Raw genomic sequence first — 22506 nt, forward strand, 5'->3', positions numbered from 1 at the left:
GCAACCTGTGAGTGGTCCAGCAGGGAGATTTCATCATAAGTATCGTTTTTTGCAGCACCTTTGAACTTTCTTAGTTTTATCTCTAGTATAGGATGTTGGACAGTCTTGAGATGAAGATGCTAAAGTGTTTATTGCAAATGATATGGTACACTGAATTCAGTGAAGTCAAACAGTTTGTAAAACAGTTTGTCACCCATTATGTAAATGTAGCTCCTGGTGTAAATCATGAACCCTAAATGCTGCTTTCTCTGTATGATAATGAAGCTCAGGAAATTTCTTTATCAAAGATGGTTCTCAATGTCTCACACCCTGTCCCATTCTTTCACTGATGACAACATCCCCGACGTGTGATCACTTAAATGGTGTGGCAACACCATATTGTGGACACCTTTTTTGTCTTTATGATAATCAAGCTGATGGTGATGCTCTAGTGAAGACTCTTGTTTCATTGGGAGGAAGAAAAAGAATAGATACAGAGAGAGATTTATAAGACAAATGACCTCCGCCTGTGATGTCAGGTCATTGGGAGAAATTAGAAAAACTATTCCTCATCGAGATCTGCCCTCCATATTGGCTTAAAAAGTCACTATTCATTGGTTACACAACGTGAGGCCAAAGCCTGATGTGCAGCGCAAACATCGTTGCTTCCTGGAAAACAATAGCACAGCAGTTGATAAAACGATTTGAGCCTCTCTCATAATGCTTGCCAATGATATTATATTTGAGTTACTGTCTTTCTGTTCCTGTGGGTTTTTGTTGCTGAGATATGCTAACTTAACAAGGAGTGTTCTTCTAGATTTCAGATGTCAGAGATTTGGTTTGGTTGAAACTGGTATGCACACAATTTTTTGGATAGTGACATTATTCTCAGAACACTTCTGATTAAGGTAAGATGTTTTGCATTGTGACATTATTTTCATTACAGTTAAGCACATTTTATGTCTCTCCCCCCCCCCCCAAATTCTCATTACCACGTCTGGACTTCTGACTTATACTATTCCCCGTGTTTTCAGTGATGAGTCATTTTTTTTTACTGCATTACAGTTTTAAATGAAAATCAATAAAATTGAAAGTCAGTACCAAGGAACTACTATGATGTATAAATCTTTTAAGATTTTTTTTTTTTTTTTTTTGCATTCGGTAATGAGAATTGGGGTGAAAAATGTGCTTCACTGTAATGAAAATAATGTCCCAATGTAAAAAAATCTTATTGGCCTTAAAAATAGGCATAATTTTTCTATATGCTAAATAGTAAAAAAAGGATAAGGACATTTTATTTGACAGATTTAGTGTGAATCACTCATTATAATTGATAAATACCTGTATCTCATAATATTTCTAAAAAAAAATGTTTTTGTGCCAACTCTGTTACATATTTTGGGGTTGACTACAGGGTTTAAGATCAGTGCAACAATGTCAAATAACGACTTTGCTTTGTGCCAAGAAAAATATTTTCTGCTACATTTGATCCCTGTGGTTTTATATTTTATAACAGTTGAATTATTAAGCTTGACAGGCCAGTATAAGTGTAAACATAATGCAATATTGATAAAGACTGTAAGAGAAACTTACCTCTGTTTGAACCACGAGGTCAGAAACTTTTGATGATTCCACTCCCTTAAATATGATGTCAGAAAGATCAAACCACTAGCTTTAATGGGGGAATGTCACAGCATAACAGGGCAGAACACAATCTGCAGGGACAAAGACAAGAACATGCATAAACCAAAACCATGTAGTCAGTGAAAGCATGATATTTTAATTCCAATAAAATAAAAAAATAAAAAGGTAGAACTTGATCTTCTACTCTAAATAACCCATTATAATGTAATGGTGATAAATGGGGACATACAGGCTCATATTCCTATGAAAAACATACATTTAAATAAATGTTTAAAAAAGAAATTATTTTACATTACACCCTAAACAAAGTTAAAAACTATCTAATAATGTGATTAATTTCAGTATCCTGTTAATTATATAGAAAGTAAGTCATAGGAACACATACAATTTTGTCCCAGGCCCTGTGAATTTAGGAGATCGTCCTGGCTGTGATAGAGATGGATAGAGGTAGAGAGAAAAGGCATCAGGGAAGACGTAAAGGGGAAATATATGCCACCCAAACCAACTTCAAAGTCCCCAGCATTCAGCAGCCACATTTGTGATACTGAATAGCCTGACATGCACATACAGAGCGTGTTGACCTTGAGCGAGGCAGAGGGGAGAGCAGGGCAGAGGGTGGTGTTAGTGGTGCTAAAGGCTTAAGCAGGTGTGACAGTTCTGAAAGCTTTCACTGGACAAAAAGGTTTTACGGGCCTCCAAGCAATGCTAAATCATGGCTGACCTCACCACTTGCCAGTGTTGGCAGAGAAGCTGTGTTCACAGACAATAACAGAGAGAAGGCTAACTCAGCTTCCATGTTTTTCAGAGGAGATAAAGGAAAATGAGCAAATTTGTGTTTATATGCTCAGGCTACTCAGAAAATAGCACTCATTATATGTGAAATGCCAGGATTGTTGTGTTTAATGAATAATAATAATTTAAAAAAAAAACTATTATACGAGGATATTTAACATTTATAAATGAACTATTATAATATATAGTTCATTTGAAAAAGCAAAAGCTGTTCATGTGTACAATTTTAATAGTATTTCCTCACATTTTATCCAGTATGTCAACATTTTCTCGAGTCCCAATTAATTTTCTATTTTTATCCATTGGGGGGCAGCAAACATTATAGTATAGAATAAAATGCTATTTCTGCATGATACGCCATTTGGAAAATCACAGAAGCTCTACATTTGTAATTACAAACAGAATTGTATTCATACACACTAGACTTGTTTTACTTTTAGTGTTTATAATTAAACAAACACATATCGTTTTTTGAATAACCATAACCAGCACTAATATCATGAAAGGAACATATAGGCTAACATTACATTATCTTTTCTCCTAAGAAAAAACTTTAAATGTAACCATTGACGAAAGGGAACAGAGCCCGTCCCCAAACAAACGCATTATTTTTTTTTTACATAAAGAAAGACTAATTTATAAACTTTCACACTAAAGTGGGCGGTCCCGTATGCCACACACTTCGTGGCGTCACTTCCGCTCGCTCAAGTCATTAGAGCTCGTCGCAAAGCTTTTGTTCGTTTCTGTTTCCAACCGCACACATACCGGAGGTCCGGAGCCGTTGCGACTCGACGAGACGCCGTCAGCAGCACACGCGTTTTTCGTGTAAAGACTCGTATTGCGGAAAGTGGATACTGAAATAGTTTTACCTGCCGGACTTTTGGTGCTTGATTGCGATCTCTTCATTAACTTATTTACAAACTCAACATGGAGGACGAGAGCAAATATCTCCCGCAGCTGCTGGCGGAGCGAGACAGCCTGGACTCGTCGTTCACACACGCCATGAAACTTATATCCGCAGGTAAACCCCGCTGTTTTGTGAAAACAGAAACATCTTATCGGATAACTTATTTTGGATGTAAATAGTCGCGGTTTTGTCGAAAAGAGAATGCCAGACATCGTCTGTAATCGGTACCGGGACGGAGGGCGACCGTTACAAGAGTGTGGTTTGAGCGCGCGAGGGGTGTTGTGTATTTCGCGCGAGCCAGCCATACATGTGCTGCTGAAGCCATTTTCGAGCGGGTCGGCATTTACTTGGAGGTTTCTGGAGAGTTTTTTGTGCGTGGATGTTATCGGTTTATATTGTTCTCCTCTATTCATGGTCTAATGTCGTAGTGTTGTAGAGTTTTACCCCGTCATCCCCGGGCAGTGGTCCCATTTCCGCTTTTTTTTATTTATTTTTTTTTATAACTGGGAACTTTCTGATTGTTAATTACTCTAATTCTGATTAAGGAAGTTGTGAAATATTTCAGTCGTGCTAAAATATCATATCCTTGGAAAATATTTGTTTTGTCATGGTTTACGGTTTGTTGTCAAAGGGCTCAACGTGGCATGTCTTCTGTATGCGTCGTGTCCCAGGAAACATTCACATCTCGTGTTGTGGTCAAGGCTTAAGGTCTGGGAAGCTTTACATCAGACGAGATTGATCGAATTAAATTGAAGACGGGTGGATCCCTTAGGTTTGGGATTTGTCGTAGTAATATAAAACATGTTTCAGACCATATGTGCCTTTTAGAGCGGGAAGTGTTGCATCTGGAGAAAGTTACAGTCTTTCCTGGCCGCATGTCTGCAAGACCACATGTCTTGTATTATGCGTTTAGTGGGAAATTTATCTTGTGGTTGATCTGCAAGCAAATCAGTTCCTTAAATTACCTTTGCTGTGTTTAGCATCAATCTTGCAGAGAAAAGCACTTTAGGGAAGTCCATTGATTGGTGTCTTTGAGACGAGCACATTTCTTTACAACCTGAAGCAAACCCTTGATGCAAAATGACCATTTAGGGAAATGTGCCTGGTGATGGATGAGAAAAATAAAGCATGCTTGCTGTATTCAGCACCTATTTAGAGTTTTAAGATCGAATCTCTTTTGGGAAATTATTCTGACCAAGTAAAAATATTTTATGTTTAGTAACATGAATAAAATCTCTTTGTTGGTATTAAACTAATTGGTTCATTGGTATCTGTAAGTATGTTGTATTCGAGGAGGTTTTCTGTGTGTATGATGCATCCATTAAGGTTTGACCCTTCAAAGGGGTTAGACTTTCTGTTTGTTGTCTTGGACGCCATAATAAAACACTTGAGTTTTGCCCAGTTTAGCTGAAAGTCTGAAGGCTTTAAAGGTTATAGCGGATTTGGTTTGAGAGAGGTTTTGTCCAAGATGCTTGCTAGACGGTTGTGCAAAAATACTTTTAAAAGTAACCATATTCTCTCTCTTGCTCAAATATTTGCAGCTTTTCTGTTGTAAATGTGTGTTCACATGACCTGATTCAGTGTCATATTTTTGGCAGAATTCGCTGGCAGTTTTCCAGATGATATCCTGAAAGATGACTGCTCGTTTCTCATTGTGTCTTTCAGAAATCGAGAGGGTTCAGAAAGGGGAGACCGAGAAAGAACCTGAAAGCTACCTGGACCTCTTCACAACAAAAAACATCAAACTGAAGGAAAGGGTACTTATACCGGTCAAACAGTACCCTAAGGTGAGTGTTTTAAGAGGTGTTTAGGAACATGTATACTAGGCTGGTTTACTTGATTACTTTTCTGGTTAATAAGGTCTTGCCGTTAGGTATGTGCAACACCTTGAGGACAACGTATACTCCGGTTCCATATGCGTGACACAAATTTTGTTAACCGCACAGTCTGCGCGGATTGTCCGCGTGCGGCCACGATTTTCTCAACACACAAACAGTCCTAGTCTTTGAGCTTCAGTGGCGCATGCACATGCCGTTGACTACTAATAGTATCACAAAGCAGTCATAGTACATTCGTATTTGCTTGCGTTCAAAAGAGAATATTTTGAAAGGCAACGCAGTCGACTGGGTGCGATCAGATCCAGAACGTGTTAAAGTGAAGTATACCCATGCCTTTAGTAAGGGTAAACACAGGTCATTTTTTATGTTTTCTGAGCGTAATAAAAAGTTCATACCAAAAATAGGAAGCAAGTAGAGTAAAATTGGGTTATGTATCACACCACAAATTGAGCACTGGATGAAGCTAATGGATTTACCTGCTCGCAGCTGGCTGCCGGTCTCGTTTTTTATTTTAGGAATGCATTTTGCCAACCTTCGATGGGCAAATCCTAAAAAAGGCCTGTAATCTGTCATGAAGAGGCTTAAGATATTTTGTAAGTTCAAGTTTCTTTGTGCAAGTTCCATGACGGCTTGCTTTTCACAGCTTACCTGACTGAGGCGTTCATGCCTTTCGACAGGTGCCTAATATTTTTCGAGTGCAAGTGCGTTTTTTTTTGTTTCTTTGCTGCTCCATCCCTTGAGGATCTTCAAATTTGCTTTTTTTGTGCATGCCATATATCTTAGAGGCAGCAAAGTCTGTGTAAGGTTATTACTTGTATGACTGGCCTTAGGTGGTCTTGATTTACACAGCCTGCAGCACATAAATGGACATGTATTAACAGCAGATTGTTGCAGACTAACTGCTGTTTCTACAAAAGTAAACACTGGATTTTTATTTTGCTGAGTGGGAAGCCTTGTTGATTTGGTGCACAGAACCTGATGTTCCTTTGTCTCCTGAGTGTTATTTCCTCCCGTTCTAGTTAAGTGTCCTCATGCCTGTAATCTCAAACCACAGAGTGTTTGGTGTCGAGCGGAGCTAGACTCCAGCCTTTGATCTGTTTTGCATTCCATTTAAACCCGCTCTGTTTGAGGAGAGCAAAACTGTTGAGTTTTCAGTCCTTGAAATCAAGTTCAATCAAGCTAAGTGGAACGCTGTAGATTTCTTCAAACACAGTGAAATTAATATTTCATTTTTGTCTGTTGCTTTGTGCAGTTTAACTTTGTTGGGAAGATCCTTGGACCACAGGGGAACACCATAAAGAGACTGCAGGAGGAGACGGGTGCTAAGATCTCAGTGCTTGGGAAAGGATCCATGAGGGACAAAACCAAGGTAATGTGCTATTGAGTTTGAGTGATTGTTGCAAAAATGACTTTAAACTAGGAACATCTCACTTTTGGTGCTGGAAAATGTCTTAAGACAGCTCCAAACTTGAGGAATAATAATGTGTATTTGATGCTGCAAGGAAGATTGTGCATTAAATGGCACATTCTCACTATCTGTGTGAAAGTTAAATGAACAGACTAATTTGGATCTTCTAAACTAATTTTTATATTCTTTAGGAGGAAGGCTTGAGGAAAGGTGGAGAGCCAAAGTATTCACATTTGTCCATGGAGCTTCATGTGTTTATTGAGGTTTTTGCTCCTGTTCCTGAGGCATACATGCGCATGGCACACGCCATGGAAGAGATCAAAAAGTTCTTGTTTCCGGTAAGTATTCTGACATCCCTCGATCCAGCCAGTGCAGCCCAAAGATGGAAATTTGCATTGTACCAAATTGCTGATATGTTTTGTCTCCATTTTCTCTTTATAGTGCCGCAATTATGAATTCCAAATGGGTCGTTCTTTAACTACGACACTTGCGTTGTCAGATTATAACTCTACTCCTATTGCCTGTGGCAGCAGATTAATATTTAATCTGATAAATCAGTTGCTTTCGCGATTACACTCGTAGCTGAACAGAGTGACTGATACAAGCGACTGCTGTTGTGAATGATTGTAATGTCTGTCTACACTTAATGACCTAGATCTGTTGAAATCTGTCTTGGAGCCTCACACCGGCCCTTACAACTGTTACAGATTAGTCATGTTGTCCCACTCCCTATTGGTCAGGCATCTCATTCAGTGGAAATGCTTAGCTCAAGTTTGTGTTTCCTGTCTATGAGGCTCAGGCAATTTGTTCATGTGCTTTGTGCCTTGTTTTGTCACTTAAGTGATCACTTCTCATTTCTGCTGTGTCATGCAGGACATGATGGATGATATTTGCCAGGAACAGTTCATGGAGATGAAGTTTCTAAACGGGGGTCAGGAACATGGGGGCAGAGGACGAGGAGGTCCACCCGTCAGAGGCCGTGGAGCCCACCCGGCTTCAGGGGCACCCAGGTACCCACATTCATGCATACGCCTTCTTAAAATATCCATATATTTAGGGGTGCAGAGGAATTATATATATATATATTTTTTTTTTATTATTATCATAGGGGTCGTGGTATGCCCCTGCGTGGAGGTGCTCGTGGTGGCCCACCTCGAGGCGGAGCTGTTAGAGGAGCTCCTGCTGGGAGAGGCGGGCCACAAGCCCAGTCTGCCAGAGGAGCAGCTGCTACCCGTGCCCGTCCAGCTGCTTCTGCTCCACCTAGGATGCCCCCTCCACCACCTTCCCACCCTCCGGCCCAAGAGACATATGAAGAATATGTATGTTTCCTTCTTAGCCTTAGTTTTAATTCAATACATGACCTGTGAATTTGTTCGAAAAAGATGATTGTTCACTCAAATGAAATTTCTGTCATTTACTTGCCCTCGTGTCATTCCAAACCTTTAAGAAATTTTTTCTATACATTGAAAGTGAATGGTGACTGAGGCTGTCATTTTGCCTTTTATTTTTTTGTTGCTTTTTGTGTTCCATGGAAAAAGTCAAAGGTTTTGAACAACATGAGGTTGAGTAAATGATGACAATTCAGAGGAGTGCTCTTATAGACTAATAACAATACTAGGACCTGCTTCCTCAGTGTTACTGGTGCTGTTGATTTGATGTGCATTTTTTATTTTTTTTCTCAGTCTTATGATGAGAACTACACCGAGGCAGCCTATGAACCCTACGACAGCTACTACAGTCAGCCGCAGGCGTAAGTTGATTCTACATATAATATTATGACTGTAGGTTTGTGATTTTACAAGGCCATGTTTCCTCAAAGATCAACTTTGCTTATGATTGTAGTGGTCTATGGAGGTTTTTTGGAAACATCACAGAGTCTCTTAAAAGCAATTCTAAAATGTCCTTGGCTTAACTTTTATTTGGAAATTCAAGCCAGTTTCACTTGTTGCTTTGAGACTTGTAAGTTTTGTATTTGAGATTAAGGATATAACACATTTTTATTTTCTCTCCTCAGAGAACCAGAATACTATGATTATGGCCATGGAGAGACACAGGAAGGGTACGAAAGCTATGGTAAGCTATTTCTCATTTGTATTTTGAGTCGCCATGTGTAAGGCGAAGCTTTGTTTAGTAGTGGTGTAACTGAACTGAACAGTTCCTTTTATTGCAGTATAAGTTGCCAAGGAAGCATTTGTCAGTAAAATTAACACTTGCGCGTGTGTGTGTGTGTGTTTGCGCACTCGCTTGCTCCAATAGCTCAAGATGATTGGAACGGAACACAGCGTGCTGCTGCCGGTGGAAAAGCTCCCACTCAGAGACAGACTAAGCCTGGGTACAGGGAACACCCCTATGGACGATACTAAATCTGACTAGTGGAACGCCACCCAACATGTCGCCATGACAACTGTCGCCCATGGCAGCTCACGCTTTAAGCTACCCGACAAAAGTAATTGTCTGCTTTTGTTGAAAATTCTTTCTTTTTTTTACTCTGGACTTTGTAAAAAGGAAACTCAACAGATCGGCATTTAAATGCCTCAAGAATCGTCATTACCCTTAGAAGGAAAAGAATTTAAATGTGGCTGTTTTTTTTTTTTTGTTTTTTTTGCCAGTTTCTTTTCCTCTGCTCTTACCTACCCTTGCTTTTTTTTTTTTTTTTTTTTTTTTTTTTTTGCATTTGTCGATGGTAAAAGTTTGTTCCAATGGTTGAAGAAAAAAAAGTATTTAGTTGAAAGGTGAAGCCTAACAACTGTACAGCAACCTTTTGTGTCTTAGGACACCACTTTAATTTGTGTTACCATAAAATCCCTGCTGAGGTGCAGTTGCAGATTCCCATGTAGGCTACATTTCAAAATTCTGTTTAATACTAGCGTATAAAAAAGACTAAACTTAATGTCTGTTTTGTAATAAGGAATATAAATTACTTGAAGGAAAAATGTCTTTAATGGTATTTCCAACAGCCATTGATAAATCCTCATTTGATTTAAATAGTCCTAAAAAGCTGTAAATTTAGATTTAGGCCTCAATATTTTTCCTTCCATCTTTTAGAGTTTTGAAATATAGCCCAATTAGACGCTGTTGAGATGAACTGTCCTCAAATCCTTAATTTGTTAAAAATAAGATGTTACTCTTCAAAACTGTTCTGTAGAATAACATATGTTTGGCTACTTATGTTTTAAAGGGGGGGGAAAAAAAATTCAAACAAGTCAGATTACCATGGATGACACCATGCTATATAAACTGCATGCACAAACTGCTTTAAAAAAGGATTTGGACAACAATCTCCACAAGGGTCATCTCTTATGTAAAGGGATACTGCAGCTAAAACCGACTCTTGTACATAGTTTAAAGAAAAAGAAAATCAACCTACATCCAAACTGTACTTTACTGCCATTTAGTATTTGTATCCTCTCCATAAAATGTAGAATGACACATGTGTAAGCTTGCCTAAATAGGTAACTAAATCTGTCCAAAACATGTTTTTGCAGCAGTTGTCAATAAAGCCTAGTTTGTTTTTTATGAAACTTTAACCTGGGTTATTTTTCTTTGTCATCATAAAATCTGAAATGGCCTTTCAAATAACTTATAAACCTTCGGTAACAACCTTTCTTCCTCTTCAAAAACAGATTTTAAATTTAAAACAATGCATGTAGTCTGAAGACGTAAACTACACTAAAGGATTCTGTTTAAAGTGTTTGATTTGACAAATAAAAGCACACCTTTAATGTTTCTCTCTCTTTTTATACTTAAAAAGGACCCTAGAGGTAAGACCTGTGCTCTTTAAAATAACCTGGATAGCTTCCTAATGTCTATAGAGAGAGCTAAAGCTTTCGATGCTTGGGTATGTATTAAACTTTTCTTGAATGACATTTTTATTTTTGGTCTTACTCAGAATGGGAAATGTATTGACCAGCCTGAAATTATTTGAATTTAAAAGTTAAGCTTGCAGAAGCCTTATGTTAAGTCTGATGCAAAGACACATTGGCTGCTTTTAGTAAAGTGGAGAGGACTGTAAACTTTTAAGTGCAGCATTGTAAAGGTAAACCTAACCATAAATTTGTAAGTTGGTAGTGTTATATTTACTTAAAACTTTGTTAACGGCGTGCAATGATTTAAAAGATTCATTCGTTTAAAAATAAAAGTGGAAAAAATTTTTACAAATACGGAGTGATATTTGTGTCTTTAAAATATTTGTTTACTAACATTCTAGACCAGAATTGTAATGCAACTCATGCTAAAAGTGCTCAAATCTAGATCCATCTATGTTTGTAATGCTGCTGCCATTTATTTTTTTTATTTTTTCAAAATCAGTGCGATTTTTAAATTATTTAATGGATTGGAAAAACTTAAATGTCCTAACAGAACAAAAGTTACCTGGGAAAGCTTGAGTTGCATGACTCAAACTTTGCAGATTGCATGAGCTTCCTAAATACTACATAGTTTCTCAACATTTGACAAGACTATTCGGTCATAGTCTTTTCTCTTCCCTCAGGTAATGGTGCCTGACAATTCCAGGAAATGGAATCAGTTTGACAAGAATGCGAGACCTCTGCTCTGGTGAGTTATACCTCTCACATTGTTTTTGTTCTTCTGTATAGTTAGTTGTCAATTCCAGATCTGTACCGTCTGCTGGAAAACGAAATGGTACGCAGTTTTTCTGCCCGAGTGGGCTGGCTTACTGTTTCCACTTGTAAACTCCAGTGAATGCTCAACTCAGTAATTACTGGTAGCTCCTGTGGCCTAATGTGATAACTGGACTCATCTTCTAAGATGATTCCGATGTTTGGCTAAGAGTTGCATGTGTGCTTCACTCTTCTCTGCTCTGCTGATTGGCTTCCAATTCTTCTACAGGAAAAGTGTTTGTTCAAAGTAAGGGCACTCTTAACTCTGAACATCAGCAGTCTTTATGGGACCAAGGACAATGGCAGTTCTCAGAAACCAGAGGTCTGAAGGACGTCTTCTGAGAAGAACGAAGTGGGTCTGTGCGCAGAAGGAAATCAACGTTCTGGTCGACACAAGGCCCAAGCTTGAATCAGGCCGATATGTGCAATAGAAGTCTCTGTTAATGTATTCTATATGCGTCACCAGTTGTATTGGAGGTGAAAGTTAATTTCTTCGTGCCAGAATGTTTCTGGCACTCTTTAGTGGTTACCTCAAGGTGTTTCTTAACACACTTAACTTGACATTCTCATCTTTAAATTGACCTCTTATGCTTTTGTTGGCCAAGAAATCATTTTAACAAGCTCTGAAAATTCTGTCCAGGCTCTCCGGATGTCCACCTCTGACAATACTCCAGTGCTTTATTCTGCAAGACAAGCATGACTTCCCCGACACACTCGGTTCCTCACTCTGAGGAATGTACATGCTGATTTGGCCATATCTTTTTGCACAGACTTTGTCCTTTTAATTGCCATGGTAATTTTCACCCGACTCGTTAGAGGAGATATCTGTTTGAATGGGCTTCTGTTGCTTTAGCTGTCTTGGAGTTTTATAATTTACAATTGAAACTTGGGTCTTAAGCAAAAACATGCTTGAGCTTTTGCAGTGTTGATTTTCATCTAAATCATGTTATACAATAGTTGGTTTCAGACCTCTGCTGTGGACTATTGGTGTTCCAAGAGCACTGATATTTGGTCTAACAGCACTGGAACACTTCACTGTTTGTATCACCCTGCTTTTCTGTGTTCCTATTTTCGTTGGCGACCCAAAATTTAGTGTCTAAATTATAATTTACTCAACATTTTGTTTATAGAATACTCTTGCTTGTGATATTGTTCAGTTAGCATTTTTACCTTCTGGACAAAGGTCTGTCTTGCCCTAAATGAGAGATTTTCACAAATATTGCTTTTTCTAATCCCTGCTATGCAGTCTGACTTTTGAACCGAATACATTTGTGCATGTGTACATGTTGTTGTCAGAGTATATAAGTTGAGCTTCCCTGGATCTTGATCTTTTGCTCATTTTTCCCCAGTGCAAGAAGGATTCAGGCTTGTCATTCTGACCAATTACTGCTGATGACAGCATGTCCATACCCACCGTAGAGCCGGCACTGGTTGCTGACTGGCTAACAGGACTCTGCCTTATTGCATTAGAGACACATCAGTCCTCAGCACAGATTTTAATAAGCATCAGGCACCGCTCAAGTGACATCGAACAATTGGAAATGGGAGCATGTGGGTATAGGGTTGACCGATGTGTGTACGGGCCTCAACATAATGAGAAATTGCAAAAGCAGATAATGGAAATATTTAATTTATTTCCCTGACATGCTGAGGGGCAAATAGACTACAGAACTCTCTGGAAGAACAAAATGTTCAAGCAAACTCTGCACTTAATGGGTCTCTGTTTACATGGTTATGTGTCTGTTGGACATGCCTGACCTACAGCTGCAGGGGACATGCCTCTATGGTAGCGTAAAAGGCATATGTGATGGTCTGAAACAGTTGTGGTTTGGCAGCTCATCAGTCCTAACACATTCTGCATGCCGAAAACAGAGCATGTTTGCCTGAATGCAAATGTATTACTTGCACCACGGTCCTGGTCTGTCAGTTTCTTGCATGGTTATTTTGTTAGTTTTGCACAACCAGTGCGTTCACTCCAGGGAGTCGGTGTATTGAGTGCATGGGGAGTGGCTCCAACAGTTCTATGATGGTTTCTGGCTCAAGTCCTGGAGAACCATGGCTGCCGGCCACCTTTTTCAGCATGAAAATGCTTGTAATAACCAAGCCTCTAAAAGGGCTCTCCCTCAATGTAGTGTGACAAGGCTGAATTGAATGTCCATGTGGAATCTGGCTTGAGAAATCTGTAGCCCTTCAGGACAAGAGTTGGACACCTCCACCTTGGCTGTCACAGTAGTAATATTCCATTGCATGTTGTCCAACAGCAAATGCACCCAACACAATGTGGGGAAATTATGGGAATTTCTTGTGATTGGAAATGGAATACAAGTGCCAGGAGCCTATTCTTTTGTTTTCTTAAAGGGATTGATAGGCTTGGAGTTGCCATGCAGCTAACTTTGAGTGTCTTTCAACACGGCAGTTGGTTTTTATCTCAATAGTAACAAACTAAGCCTTTGGGGGCTGAGAAACTGATTGATGACATTGGGGAATGGACAGAATTTCAGTTAATTTGCAAGTCATTCAAACTTCTTGTCTCTGGAAGTTAGCACATCTTCAGGCACATTTGACCAAGTTCACACCCAGCCTGCAAATGAATTCATCTGCCTCAAAGGGAAATGCCTGATGACTTCAATGATTTTTATGTGGTTTTTACCAGTAAATGATGTTTGGCCCCTCAAATATTGTCAGAAATAAAGATATTGAATGCAAACAATGACTTGTGTTTGTCTTGTTAAATGTTATATATATATATAAAAAATACACAAACATACATATATATAAAAAATACATATATATAAAATATCTGTCACACAATGGCTCGTTCTGACATTGATTCAAACATGCCTTTAAGGAATATTCCAGTATAAATACTATGATGCACCAGTGTATCAGCCAAACATCAGTATCGGCCAATAAAAGCAATTATCTGCACACAATAATCTGGGCTGACAAATTACATCATAACTTTATTACCATACAACTCGTTCTGTGTGATAAATTGTGAATTTCATGAGGTGGAACTACAGATAAAACTTTCAACACAACTAATTGCATTACTCACCCCTAGTTTGACATGGTGAGGCATGAGTTTGTTAAAGCTAAAGTGGAGGTTGCTTCAACACAAAAGCATTTAGCTTATATTGTGTGCCTAATTTTTTTTTTAGGCACACAATAAATTGGTAAGCTAAAGCTTTATTTTTATTTTTTTTAAATGTTCTTGAATGCAACTCAGGCTACTCAGAGCCCAGTTAATGTGAGTTAAGAATGTTAATGTGATTTTGTTTTGTATATAACCAGTTTCAGATCAATTACTCCTGAAAAATGGAAGACATGTAGAGAGTGAATAAATAAATGAGGTTGTGTAATTCCCATTGTTTTGAAACAATATGGCATAAAACAAGCATTATCACCAAACTATTGTTATCAGCCAATGTTGCTTTAAAATAATCTGATGTACATTTTGTATTGGTGAATCTCTAATCAAGTTGATTTCTTTTGACAGCATGTGTGGCATGCTGTCAATTACCACAGCAAATACTTTTGACTCATTCCTCAGTATGTATAAACAAACCGAAAATATGTTGATAGAAATCTACTTTCAATGGAGGTCTGTGGGGCATGCAACGGTTGACCCATTGACTTCATCTTTAAGTACAGGCAACATTCAGACAAAGTCAAAGTGCTTGAGTAATCATTCTGCAGAGCATCTTCTGAAACCTTGATGGTAAATAAGACATTGGCGTCATGCAGCCCTCATGAATAATTAACGAATCCCATTTAGATTTGAATACTTTTAATGCACAGGGAGACAGCACTTTCTTGGGTTGTGTGCTTAGAAAACTGTTTAGACCAAACCTCGATGTAAGTGGGCCTTTTGAGCAATTGCGGTGTCTTAATGGAATGTGTGTTTAATGTGGGCATGCTCAAATATCTTGTGAGAATCAATGAGACATGCAGGGCACTACACAGCTTGAAGGGAAGTGGGCACCAGTCTGCCCTTCTGCTCTATTAAACTAGCATTAAGTTCTACAGGAAGTATCAGGTCTGCTTGATGAGAAACACACAGCCTTGCAAAAGATCCTTTATGGTGCTTTGTCTCCAGCGTGTGTATTTATGGACGAGTAATTGCTTCATTCTTGTGTTTTTCATCAAATAGTTTGGCGAAGTTAAAGAACTTAAAAGGAAACTGTTCTCACTTTGACCGTCAACCCACGCCGACAGCACAAATCCACAAATGCCTGCTCTCTTCCTTTCTCTTTGCTGGTCTGCTGCCAATGTGTTTGTGCAGAGTGAGACTGAAATGGCAGCAAATCCTCGGGAGTGTTTTTCATGTGGAAATGAGTTGGAGAAGATGCAGAAGTTTAAGTAGTTTTTGGTTTTCTAACGATAGCGTTTTTAACCAAAGCCGCCTCCTCAAGCTAACCTTCGATCACCTTTTAAAGATTGTTCCTTGTTGGGTATGTGGTTTAAACCCAGTAGTTCGTCACAGGTCAGCGCTGCGGTCCACTTCGACACGTCCACGCATACGCAATGCTTTTCTCTTTGTCTCTGTTCACATGGAAACCCTGGGCCTCATTAGCTTGCACACTTGACTCCAGGCCCCTGTCTGCGCTTCCATGGGAGTGAATCCCTCTAAAGCAATTTAGGGCTCAATATAAATACATTTTTATGTTAAATAGTTGCCTTGAAAGGAAGTGTGGGGGTGGGGAAGTGTGTGCTTTACTGAGCCGTAGGCTCTCACGTCCCTTGTGCTTTAGTCACAATGACTGGCCACCTCAGGCTGCTTCGCCCCTCGCTCTCTTCTCGCTCTCTACAAGTCTTAGTAGTTCACCTTGCCTGCTCGGTTTATCCTGCCAACCAGCAATTTTTTTCCCTCTATATCTCTCTGGTCTCATGTTTGACCCTCTCTGGTTGCTGTGCCTTTGCAGGCCTTGCCTTCGGCTCAGCTCTATTTTTAGTAAGACTGAAGCAAGTCAAGCAAGGGAAGGGTAAGGGGGTCTTTCTGCAAGACTCAGACTTCAAACCTAATTACCCAATCTGTTACCTCAATATCGGTCTCCCTGCAGCAAACTCGACCAGCAGACAAAGCAGTGACTCAGTCACTTCTCAATAGAGCTTTTAACTGAGAATGAGGGGTAATTGCCATTTATTATAAGTTTGTGAATTGAAAGTACATCTTATGTAAATTATAGGTATGGTGGATATATTTATTGCCTGCACTTCAGAAAGGGAAAGGTAGATTAATAAAAAGGAGGTTTAAGTTTGCATGTTGATTTGCAAATTTGCGACGTTGCTTTGGCAGTTACCTTTGTGTGGGCAGTGCTACGTACAGTACATAGCTACACTGAATATTCAAAATGGATGAGGAACACATTTTTTTTTGTAGTTTCTTTGTAACTGCACTTTCCCAGAGCATAAAGTGCAGCATTTAAAAAAAAACAAACAAACAAAAAAAAGAGGCTGCTTGGCAAATTCATATTTAACCATGCCTTCTTTGCCTCAAAAATGTTGCTGTGCTTGGGTGAATGTGACTGAGCCTTATGTCTTAATAATACTGTACCAACTGTATTAGTAGTCGACCAATGCAGATATCTACATCATGCAATACAGTATTGTTACACCAAATAAAGCAAGCATTTATTTAATGCAGTATCTTTGCAAAATTTAAACATTTAAAAATGTTTAAGTCATTTCTAAGGCACTATCTATTGACAATGGTGTCAGTAGATTTAGGCAAACTTCTGTTAATTAGTCAAGTGAGCAAAGATATCAGCCAATGCCAGATATCTCAAATGGCTAAATATTGTCTTATTAATCTGCCTGGCCAATATATCAGTCATTTAACTTTTACACCTTAATTTAACTCACAAACTATACATTTCATTCATTCAGACATATTAGTTTGTACCCAGGTAAGCTACTGTCATTGCAGTTTAAGTCTTATTTCTCTCTTTCCTTAGGAGTGCCATAGTACTGTTTTACTGTACTGTAATAGGCTCCTGAATAAGTCATATATCAGGCACATTAATCTTGATAGGAAGAGCTACTGGTTAAATGGTTAATAGCTGACGGCTTGAAGTTTTGAACTGATAAGCTGCCAATTTGAGTCTTTTGGATTTACATGGAGCTGCTATGGAGATGCAGTTCTTTCTGGAATCATCTGACGTGCTTATTAGGATGCTTTCTAAGACAAGCATCACTGTTACTATTATGCATACTTCCCCTAACTATAAACCCATAACCTTAAGGATTAAACTTTTGAGAGTAACTCAAATCATGTGATGTGTAGCTTAGAGTTGTGTAATCACCTGCAAGATGATGAAATGAGCAAAAAATCCCATAGATTTTTAGGTAGGTTTTCACACCTGGTTCGTTTGGAGCATTTGTTTCGGAACCTGGTACTCTTTCTCCTTTAGTTTTGTTTTGTCTTATATGAACACTGTAATTGCACTCGGATCTGCACAAAAACAGTCGGCCCGAGACCACCTCGATGAGGTAGTCTTGGTCCGATTTCAAATTAACTCTGGAGCAGTTCACTTGTGGTGAGGCTTCAATCTGACCCAATGGATTGTTGTACTAAAAATTAAGCCTATAAATAACCATGACCATTCCTGATTGTTCTTTGGAGGAGAAATTTGTAGGTCAGCACATCACTGTAATTATCAAAATATGTATATAGGCTTTTTTGGCTACTAATTGGATAGAATTGCACTTTTTAAAAGGGTTGTGTTTAATCATTCCTGAGGAAATTTTATGTTGGATAGCTGCAGGACAGACACAGGTAGTACTGCATTAGCAACCTATTGACAGATATAAATATAAAAAATAATGGAGGCATAAAATAGAACTAGCACATTTGTATTTGTTTTGACCATCTTTACGTGGCTTCACTCTACTGTGTATATGTGTGTTTGAGTGTGTGAGAGAGAGAGCAAGCTTTGTGACTGTAAGAACAGGCACTTTCCAATGCAGAAATAATGCAAAATAAACTAATGACGGATAAAAATAACGTGTGATGGAAAATGTTTATTTGTAGTGCAACCTCTAATTGGAAAGAACATTCTGTACCACACGTTTTGTATAACATGACATAAACTACTTTAATTTGTACCGACTGACATTTATACAGGTGCCTTTTTAACCGGTATGTTGATGTATGAGCTAAATCCCAGAACAGCGCACAAGCATTCTGATACGTGATCTACTGAAATAATTTAGGTCCATTTTAAATGTTGCCTTGTGAAAGTGAACAGAACCAAGAAGAAAATGCAGCATGTAACAATTTTAGCCAGTTTCAAAAAACAAATCAAATGAGCTACAGCTTTGGGAAAAAGAAAAAAACATTATAGGAGGGGTCCGAGCCACATTTAGGGACCATGAATATCATGGAGACTTTGAGTTTGGCTCTTTTGACACAAGCACCAGGGTTGTGCAGAATTCAGAATTTAAGAATGAACTCTCTTTCAATTCATGAGTTGGAATTGAATTGGCCACACCCCTCAGGAAGTTGAAATGGATTATGAATTGGAATGATAGGAAGTGGAATTTGAAAGAAATTCAACAGGGTGCTTCTCAAAGGAAAGGCTGCAACCTAATAAGACTGTGTTCTTCCTAGACCAGTCCTTCTGAGGCTGTTGACTAGGATCATCCTCAGCAATCAGTGCTATGAATGAGACGGTCTACAGTAGTAAGCCTGCATGGCAGCGTCATAAATGTTTCCATCTCCACGGTCACGGCATGAAAATTTAGAAAATAAATCATTTGTGAACCACTTCAACTACTTTGTAGAAATGGAGGAAGCCACCAGGAGGTTGCACATCCATTTGATTTGTTTTCCAATATTTTATAAAAAAAAATAATATAAAAAATAAAAATCTGAATTGCACAAAGGATTGTGGGAGATTGAAGGCCGTGAAGGATGCACCTGATACATCTTCCAAATTCTGGAACTGAATTGGAATTGAATTTGTGAGCAACTCCGGTAAGCATTACCTTAGCAACCACTTAATATGCCCTGGGATTAACACCCTTGCATTGCAAGCTTTGTGCAGTCAGGTACTACTCACAATGTAAAAATCTTGTTTAATTACATGCTTGCATTCTTTCTACGACTCAACTTTACAAGGACCTATACTCAGTACTTCAAGGCGTGACTATTAAATGGATTTTCCTTCTTAATTTCAGCCATATACATTCACCAAGAGACTGCGAATGAAGACAGTGCCCTGCTTTCATTTGGCTTGGCTGACACAGCTCTTTTAATCAATGCTTGGAGCGCACTAAGAGAAATCTCAAAGCATCCTCCATGCTTTTCCATGGTTTTCTCCTACTCTTTCGAGCTGTCAAACTGAATTGAGTCACATCTGCTCTCTTCTTTCCTTTTGAAGACGAGGAGATAGGTTCAGCAAATCAACCAGCTGACGGTAGGGAAAGCCAGAACCTGTCACAAGGGATGTCATTAGCCACCGACTAGACAATCCTGTCTGCATTTCACCCTCTATCCAAACCATCCCTCATCCGTCTAGCTCACCACAGCTACCTCGCTCAACATTCTCGCAGTTTTAAGTTCTTGTTCTATCTTTTGCTGGCTCTGCTGACTCTATCGGGTTTGTCTTCGTTTAGCCCTCTATATCTCTCTTTGTACAGCACTCTCTGACAGGCTGCCTATTTCTGAGTCGTGGCATTGTCAGACTCATGCTCCTGTGGGCCTGCTCATTTTATTGATCTCTCAAGTCTTTTCTGTCCTCGTTAGTGAGAGAGAGGCGGTTGGGGGCTTGATGCTGTACTAAAGCAGCCTTCTCTTTTGCTGTGGCATGGTTGAAGATCCAGTCCAAGTTGTGATTGATGATCTCAGTGCTTCTGTTAGTGTTCAATGAGTTGGTCCTCTGCCCAAGGGTCTCATTCAAAGTTTGTAGTTAAATAACCCATGAAATCGTTAAATGAAGCACATTTTCTTTTTTTGTGTTGACATCTGTTACGAGGTAAGGTGGGCAAGGAGGAGGCAGGAACCGGCTAAACATTCAACATAAAGTTTAATGATAAAACTCATCCTCAAACAAACATAAACACAGACACATATGCAACGCGGCCGTGTGCGTCTCCCTCTCTCTCAAACTGTCACCTCCAGCTAGTCTTTATCCCTCTCCTGGCTGATTAGCCCGATTCATGGCCAGCTGAGCGTCTTCACGGCCCTCCCCGCCCTCCTCCTCATCACAACATCAATGTCTGAAATAAAAAAAATTATTAACGGGGGAAATATTTGCCCCGGGATTTGATTTGAAGCAATGTTTATTTTTATTTTTTTGGAACGTAACACCCACAGTGTGTTCTCCATCTAAATATTTGGGGCATTTTTGTCACTTTTGATGCCATTTTTTGCCCCATGCCCTGGTTAATTTCTGACCCTGTTGAAATATTTCCTAATAAAATAGGAAGCTGGAGTGGGACATAAAATGGCCAAAAGGTTTGAAATGCAAACTACCATACCTCTCATACATCTGCTGTATATAGATATTGCAGTACCGTGGTATGCCATTTCAAACTCAGCCCACGATTTGCCTCTTGCTAGTCGGTTGCAAGTGATATTAGGGAGAGAAGACATTTTAATTCTGGAAAGCATTGGACTAAAAAGTGTAGCACAAGATGAGTCATCATTATTTTTCGTCTGTTTTCCCAGAACAGAAATACTGTAAATTTGAAATGCATATATGCTAAAGATTAACATTTAGGGGTAAACTAACATGTAGATGGTTTCAAAGCCGTTAGACATGGACTTAAAGCCACAAAACACAAAATGTTGGATTGCAGCATAGGAACATTGAAGAATTAAAACGGTTTTGCTGTTCCTCTTGGTTGTGTAACAATATGAAACCAGTTTGTAAGATAAAGTGTGCTATTGTGGGAAATACAGGTCTTTCAATGAAAAAAAATGGCTGGCAGGCTTGTGAGCAGAAGGCCAGGCTTTTGCCTCTGTAGGGAATTTGCCACACGTTCCATGGGTCATGTGTCTGAATCGTGCTTGAACTGGAGGGATGCCCATCACAATTGTGCAATGACCCAAAAGGAGGGTGATTCAAGAGGGGAAGAGCATCACTAGTTGAGCAGAGATGGAATTTGAACTCTCTCATATTACCTTTAGTCTAATAATGGTAAGGCTCACAAAGTAAAGTCTGTCATATTTCACCCCAGAATAAAAAATTTGACATGAAAATGAAGCCTATTTTTAGGATCATTAATTTTTTTTTTTTTCTATTTTGACATTATTATAGGAGGTAGTGTCTGTACTCTGTAAACACCAAAGTCATATGTTTGATCCAAAGGAACACTGAAACTGATAATGTATACCTTGAATGCACTGTAAATTGCTTTGGATTAAAATGTCTGCCAAATGAATATATGTAAATTTTTATGACAGTTTTTATGACCCTCCCCCCAAATTCCAACATGATCACAAAGGAAATCGACATCTTGCTTCCAAAAGTTCACTCTTAAATATAAAGGTTATTTCTCAGCATGCATGGTTCCATGAAGAACCTTTAACAACCATGGAACCATCCCATTGCACTAAAGTTTCTTTATAGTGAAAAAAGTTTCCTCAAAATGGTTCTTTTAAGAACATTTATTTTAAGAGACCCTGAAATCAACCCCATTCAGACAAATTACTGACAAGCGCAATCTCCGATAAGACATTTTTGTATCGTATTGTATTATTAATTAGAGTATGAACACATTTCCATCAAACGACCTCTGAGACAGGTTCTGGTACCAGGAAGTAATACTGTTCACATAAGCAATGGTGAGTGCAATTCAGAGGTTGCATTTTCACTGTGAATTCCATTTTTACTCCACTGATGGTTAAGTTTAGGTTTGGGGGTAGAGTTAATAAAACACGCATTTCTGTTGACGGTATTATATAATTTACAACTACAAATGCAACTCCCTTTTAGAGCGACTCTGTGGACATTTCGCGCAGAAACTGGAGCTCCCCATACGTTCAACAATACTTCTAGCTTTGGCCACTGGAGGCAGTGATTATTATTTTATTTTTTTTGCAAGTTCTCATAACGGGAATGCAAAAATAACTATTAAATGTATTACTATAATGCAAAAACGACAGTAATGATTACTATTTTTTTCTTCGCATTATGGCAGGCTATGTCATGAAAAATAGTTGATGTCCTAAAAATAGGCTTTACAAAATATGATTTTGTGTTTTTCTTTTACCCTATGTTTTTCTTTTGAATTTGGGACTCAAATATTTTGTTGACAGTTTTCATGAGATTCAAACTCAAATACTTGACTTCTCTCTCCTTTCACTATTTC

At 38.8% G+C, this 22506-nt stretch overlaps 1 protein-coding gene across 2 annotated transcripts; it reads left to right on the top strand.

The window, feature by feature from the left end:
• The first annotated feature begins 3145 nt into the window (after positions 1-3145).
• LOC127421268 (KH domain-containing, RNA-binding, signal transduction-associated protein 1-like) lies at positions 3146-13889 on the top strand. 2 transcript variants are annotated; one of them, XR_007893971.1, is made up of 11 exons: positions 3146-3436; positions 4988-5109; positions 6413-6529; positions 6760-6906; positions 7442-7578; positions 7677-7887; positions 8251-8318; positions 8583-8641; positions 8825-9014; positions 11058-11122; positions 11417-13889. XR_007893971.1 is itself a non-coding variant. In XM_051664159.1 (9 exons), exons 1-9 carry the CDS (start codon positions 3343-3345, stop codon positions 8929-8931), a joined length of 1062 nt encoding a protein of 353 aa, XP_051520119.1. In that variant the 5' UTR covers positions 3146-3342; the 3' UTR covers positions 8932-10295. The 2 variants fall into 2 exon arrangements, 1 of the variants encoding a protein (XP_051520119.1); XM_051664159.1 differs by lacking the exons at positions 11058-11122; positions 11417-13889 and having other exon boundaries at positions 8825-10295.
• The last annotated feature ends 8617 nt before the right edge of the window (positions 13890-22506 follow it).

The sequence above is a fragment of the Myxocyprinus asiaticus genome, chromosome 30 (genome assembly GCF_019703515.2).
Source record: "Myxocyprinus asiaticus isolate MX2 ecotype Aquarium Trade chromosome 30, UBuf_Myxa_2, whole genome shotgun sequence".
NCBI classification, from domain to species: domain Eukaryota; kingdom Metazoa; phylum Chordata; class Actinopteri; order Cypriniformes; family Catostomidae; genus Myxocyprinus; species Myxocyprinus asiaticus.

Excerpts from the sequence above, each read along its gene's own strand:
- LOC127421268 (XM_051664159.1), top strand. The coding sequence starts at position 3,343 with ATGGAGGACGAGAGCAAATATCTCCCGCAGCTGCTGGCGGAGCGAGAC. Across the intron at positions 3,437-4,987 it reads CATGAAACTTATATCCGCAG|AAATCGAGAGGGTTCAGAAA; the intron begins GTAAACCCCGCT and ends TGTGTCTTTCAG. Across the intron at positions 6,530-6,759 it reads CCATGAGGGACAAAACCAAG|GAGGAAGGCTTGAGGAAAGG; the intron begins GTAATGTGCTAT and ends TATATTCTTTAG.